Source organism: Eptatretus burgeri, chromosome 3, assembly GCF_056783735.1.
Source record: "Eptatretus burgeri isolate ZD-2024b chromosome 3, Ebu_testis_v1, whole genome shotgun sequence".
NCBI classification, from domain to species: domain Eukaryota; kingdom Metazoa; phylum Chordata; class Myxini; order Myxiniformes; family Myxinidae; genus Eptatretus; species Eptatretus burgeri.
Genome location: NC_140963.1, coordinates 134,282,531 through 134,288,530, shown reverse-complemented (window position 1 = coordinate 134,288,530; position 6,000 = coordinate 134,282,531). Strand labels below are relative to the sequence as shown.

General features: G+C 41.3%; 1 protein-coding gene and 1 long non-coding RNA gene across 4 annotated transcripts in view; one reads left to right on the top strand and one right to left on the bottom strand.

Annotated features, from left to right (window-relative positions):
* LOC147031023 (uncharacterized) overlaps nt 1-5,512 on the top strand; it is a 215,243-nt gene extending 209,731 nt beyond the window's left edge. The window contains exon 4 of the long non-coding RNA XR_015056634.1: nt 5,422-5,512. This is a non-coding gene — a long non-coding RNA (uncharacterized LOC147031023). The remainder of the gene's footprint in view (nt 1-5,421) is intronic.
* LOC147031022 (uncharacterized) overlaps nt 1-6,000 on the bottom strand; it is a 42,132-nt gene that overhangs the window by 30,091 nt on the left and 6,041 nt on the right. For all 3 annotated transcript variants that reach the window (XM_085875691.1, XM_085875692.1, XM_085875694.1), the window contains exons 2-4: nt 5,350-5,504; nt 5,044-5,238; nt 4,465-4,543 (exon numbers count right to left, since the gene is read on the bottom strand). In XM_085875691.1, coding sequence (XP_085731817.1) covers nt 4,465-4,543; nt 5,044-5,238; nt 5,350-5,504 — 429 coding nt within the window. The remainder of the gene's footprint in view (nt 1-4,464; nt 4,544-5,043; nt 5,239-5,349; nt 5,505-6,000) is intronic.

The window sequence follows — 6,000 nt, the reverse complement described above, 5'->3', positions numbered from 1 at the left end:
TGAGCAACACCTCCAAAGGCAGATTTCATCACGTCTTCCAGCCCACTTTCAGCCATCAAGTTCCCCACACAACCGATGAAACTCATAATAGTACTGCAGCATAGCAAACCAATTGTTCAAATTTGCATGGCTGACCAAGGCACAATCTCGGGTGGCTCCATATCTAGAATTGTTCGGAATACATTAGTCAACATATGTACCAATTTTGGTGCTTTTATGCAAATTTGAACAATTGATTTGAAATATGACTATGCTGCTGGACTATAAGGGTGTGCATGCCACCCAGCCTTGGTATGAACTGGGTAAATTGCTCAGGATATACCCATTTAACATTAACGGCCACTCGATACAGCTGTTGGTCGTTTGTGAAGAGGGTTATGGTTTGTCCACACTCTGCAGTCAAACGTTTTCCCTCCATTGCTGTAAACATCGTGTCCGGATCAGCTGGATCCATATCTATGAGTGGTGTATAAATGGCCCTTGTTGCAGGTTGGATGGATCATCCTTGCTCTCTGCAGAGCTTCGTATTAAAGCCACCAAACTCTGGTGTGTTCTGATCAGAAGTGTGATTTGCTTCAGAAAAGAGAAATCCATATCTTGAACTCCCCTAAGTTGTATAACTTAATGAGCCAATACGTGGAGAGTAACACCACACGTGTGGCTTCTTCAACCGGCATCGCTGGTTTCTCAGTTCCCTTGTACCTTTGAACCGAAATGTCTTCTGTCACAGGTGTCTTCATTTCATCATGGGTCAATCGTCTGATGATGGCTTCATCTTCAGATGTGGAAGATATCTCCTGATCTTTTCTGGTAAGTAGCACTGCAAGAGAATGTGTTGAAACGAGTCCATTCTGGGATGAGATATTTGTGTCGAAGTTGTCAGCAACAACTTGACCGAGGCCACATTCAGCATTGGTGGTTCCCCTAATCCCGGAGTGACCAGTTGCAGCCTTTGCTGCTGATCCCTTGAAACGCTGAAACTCATCATAGGAACAGGTCACACGATAGTTGTACAACTGCTCGATGAGGCTTTTACGACTGACTAGAACTCCCAGTGCTATTTAGAGTGTAGTTAGTCGATTGGTGATCATATTCGTAATGATGTTTCCTATCAGAGCTCCTGGAAGTGTGCAGTCCAGTTTCGCTGATATTTTGGAAAGTAGCAATTGAAGGGTTGAACTCACTGCTTCATTAGCAATATCTATATTAATTATAATCTGATAGGAACTGGGGTCGGATGACAACTGCTTAGTTTCCTGTGCAACCTTCTTGGCAATTCGTTTTATGGAAACATCAATGGCGTCATCTTCATCTGATGCTACTAAGTTGATCGCAGTAGACGCTCTGCTGCGAAACAAGATTAAACTAGTGACACCTTCACCAGACAGAACCAGAAGCTCAGAGCCAAGTATATCCAACAATTTGGATAACAGGGTTTGTCGAGAGTATAGCTTTCCTCCATGATCCTTGTACATATTGTAAACTACTGAATTCCAGATGTTTAACATGTCGTTTTTCATCGATAGGATGGTAGAACTGACAGCTGGCTCAATGTCCTGAGTTTCTCTGCCACTGTGTGCTGCTGCTGCAACAGAACGGAGTGCCACGAAGGACTTTCTGCAGTCATTGTGATATCTCGCATCAGCAGCATGAAGATCCCTGATTGCGCCCATTAATCGTATCTTGACCTGGCAGCCTTCTTCATCCTGGTGGGAATCGATAACATCTAGAATAGTTTGTTTGAAAGTTGTCCGATCAACACGATCTGCAGTCCCACAAAGGAGAACTCGCCGCCAACGATTAGGATTCTTCTTATCAAAGTCCATGATGCACTTTTCTCAGCAAAAAATGCAATGTTCTTTAACGTCAAATACTGTCGTCTTTGAACGGCGGCTTCTTTTGCTTGTTGAAGCATCTTCCAAACAGACATTACTCATTCGTTTCAAGTGTCTTTCTATGTGTGAGCGTGATGTCTACGTTGACACAGCCTCTATGGCATTTGAGCTCGATAGATTCGTCTGCCTGTAATCTCTGTTCAAGCTCTTCATGTATACCATCTTGTCTTGCTTTGCTTGACCGGATGATACTTCGCACTCTGTCTGGACCAACTGATACCAGAGGTTTTCCAGCTTTAGTTGCATCGCAGGGACTGAAGAAACAGTCTCCCATGGTGATGGAGCCTAAACCTGTAACAATAGAGGTAATTATAAACATCAGTAAACATTTAATTTCTTTGTTCGTATTTTAAAAACTTCTCAGGAAACAGGTTCCACCCTGTGTACTTAAAAAAATCAATAAAATACACAGTTGCTTTCAGACAGATCATGTTAAATAATAAAAAAATAAAACTTGCTTGCAAATAATATCGATCATTCTACTGTATCAGAAGACATTACTCTTACTTAATACTCAGTTGTCCATGTTTCTTTCATTACATTGCAAGCCTCAACTTACTTGATCAGAAACAGTTCATGCTGTTGATCTTCTGAGGTCAGCCATTTCTTCACAACTGTGCTGGGGATAAACGGCTCTGCGCAAGTTATTTTCAAACAGTTTTGTTGTTGTTGTATAACTGTACTGCAAAAACGCCGATCGGCGCGGACAAATTCAGGGGGTAGGGTTATGATAATTTGCATATGAATGAGCTAAATTTCAATGTTATCAAATTGTAAGTGGGTTTATCATGACCAGTGACCCTAAAAACTTGGGTTTGGACACCTCAACCAGGCTGTTTGGATGCTTACTTTTGGAGATATTTAGAAAAAGTGTTATTTTGATAATGGCGACTGATAATTTGCATATTAATGAGCTAAGTTTAAATGTTATTAAATTTTAAGTGGGTTTATCATGACCAGTGACCCAAAAAACATGGGTTTGGACACCTCAACCAGGCTGTTTGGATGCTTACTTTTGGAGATATTAAGAAAAATTGTTATTTTGATAATGGTGACTGCTAATTTGCATATTAATTAGCTAAATTTAAATGTTGTCAAAATGTAAGTGGGTTTATCATGACCAGTGACCCTAAAAACATCGGTGTAGACACCTCACCAGGCTATTTGGATTCTTACTTTTGGAGATATTAAGAAAAATTGTTATTTTGATAATGGCGACCGCTAATTTGCATATTAATGGGTTTCTACAAAAATTCTCAAGGGTGCCAGAGTGGCATCAATCGGAATATTCATTCAGATGGTCTGGTGACCACAAAAATGCAGAAAAACATTGTGCGGACCCTAATGCACGCTTTTCTGGCCATCACTCGGACTACTAATTTAAACCTCTCACACGGAGTTTTCAAATCTTGCCTCCACTTCGGCATTGCGAGGGAGTGGAGGGCAGAGTGGGCTTTCAAAAAGCAGCACCACTCGCAGGCGGTATCGGTGCACACGCACACAGCGCCACGTACACATCCATATACAGGGAACCATGTAGACAGCCACAGGACTGGAAAGAGCCAAGGACCTCATGTAGAGCGAGCTGCACAGCCATTGGAACATCACAAAGTCAGCCAGGGACAGCAGTGAGCCACACACCCAGCTGCAGAGAGCGTCATCAGAGCCGCAGAGACCCAAGGGCGACACCGGGAAAGGGATTCAAAACCATGACACAACATTGGGCATCTCCAGTATGACACCAGAGTGAAATTGTTGGAATCAATTTTCCATCTACCATTTCAGCCCAATTCTAATGATTTTTGTTTATAAAACTGTGTGCTCAATATCGTCTCTCACCACCATCTCGAAAATCCATTTGTATCCAGTTTTATATCTTTAATCCCGTCCTCTCGAATGTATGTAAATAGCTGTGTTTATTTAACCAGCCTTTCCTCATGTTTATTGAACTCATCATGCGACATCATTGAGTAAAATGGTCTCCATTGAACCTGCAATTGATATGAAATTGTAAAATGTTTCCAGTTTACTCTTGGATGAGCAGGTTGGCTGTTTTTAATGGGTTGTTCTTTCTGTGTTCGAGTGTGATTTGAAATGTTAGCAGCAAACTGGAGGCCGTATGAAAGACCCCCCCCCCCCGTCTCACCACCCCACACATAGAAACAATCCCAATCATTCCCAGCTCTGAGACGCTTTCATGGAGGAGTGAAAATAAGTGACCCCCAAGCTAAGGGGTTTACCCCATGTGTTTTTTTTTTTTTTTCGGAAAAATGTTGACCCTGTCAGTGCCTTCCACATGAGGCATGTCTTGGTAGTTTTTGTTCTGTTGTTGTTGTTGTCGTTATTTTTCACAATCCCTAAAAATAGTTCCGAACCTGCATAAAGTGCTCCTTCCCCCTCGCTGGAAAAAGATATTGCTACCATCGCACTTCTCGGTCTTTCATACGGCCAAGCCACCACATTCGGCATCTCTTGATCCCCTCCAGCTATTTTTTACATATACACCTATTTTTTTAATGTATTTACACATATACATGCATTTTGTTTGGTTGTTGATTTATTGACTTACCCGAGTTAGTCCGACGTGATTGGTGGTTCTCTGTTAAAAACGTTTTGCACAAAATCTTTTTCTTCCGAAGCTCCAGGTCCTACAAAACAGAATGACATGGTACATGAATTATATTTGTTTTAAAGAAAAACAAGAGTTGATCAATTTGGAGAGATTTACAAATAAATTTCAACTCTATAACAAAGTGAACTTATTAATAATTATTTATCGAATTATCGGATCAGCAGCAGTATGTGTGAAGGTTTACATTGAAATATTCCAGGGACTCGTTGTAGATAACCAAAGGGCAGGTTCCAAGGTAGATGGAGATAGATTAGGGTTATATCTGTGATGTTAAAATTATAAACTATCCTATTTAAACTTTATCTTTAGACCAGGACATGCAGATCTTGTCAACTACTGACATAACCAGAATCAATGATGCAATGGTTAGAGCATCTCCTCTAAGTCTGGGAGGTTGAAGGTTCGAACCCCAGCCAAGTTCATAGGAAACACTTTAAAAATATGGAACTTGCTACTTCCTTGCTTGATGCTCATCGTTTAAATAGGATAGAGCACGGACAAACAACCATTTAATACCTGAGCTGATAGAGTTTTCGGTGAGTTTCCGTAAATCCAGCAGTCACAGGTAAATGTGTACGACATGCCGGACTGTGGTTCTTTGACTGTGACTCTCTTTAGAAACCAGCTTGGTAGAGCTCCTGCACCGTCGTGCCAGATCTTCAGGTGGGTAAGATGTCCCAGGTAAGGCCCGTAAACCGCAAATTCATCTGTCTGTAGAAACGTGAGATAAAATTGCAGGTAAAAATGGCTTATTTTGCATCAGGATGATAAAATGTAATGGCCGTGTCACAGTTCTTCCAGAATTAACGTAAATTATATTACCTGCCCTTTTTCAAAAGGATCACGTGTTGACGTTTTGAGCTCTGATTTCACACAAGTAAATTCTCCACACAGGTAGATGAACATGTTTGCATCTGTACCAGACCTGAAAAGGCTTCCAGTATGGACGGAGAGCTTGTATTCCTGCGTAGGGAGAGCTGGAAGGTACGAAGCACAGTTTGCTTTCTGTTCTCAACCCTGTTGGAATTCCCATGAGTATTCCATTTTTTATATACAAAGGTCAAAAACTCTCAGCTTATGAGGGTATTTTAAAGATGCTTCACAGAGAAAGGAGATCCCTTTCATTTACAAACCTTCGTATTTTTAAAATTTACAAATCTTCCTGGTTAAACTTCCAAAATCCAGGCTGATTGCACACCTCAACTCTTTTGTTCCTCGCTTGTCCTGTATGTGGAACCACTTTCCAGTGGTTGTTCTATTTCACTCTTCCCTCCATGGCGTCAAGCAGGCAATCCACCACCATCTCTTGTCATCTCCCATCTTGACCCATGATATTTATTACCCCCATTCACCCTTCCTAATCAAACTCTATAACTTATTGGTTGCAGTGTATCCTCTCTTCCTCTTTTCCTCTTCATTAATTCCCTTCCTTATTGTGTCGAAGAGTTACATGCTTGCCCTACTCTCACTTCA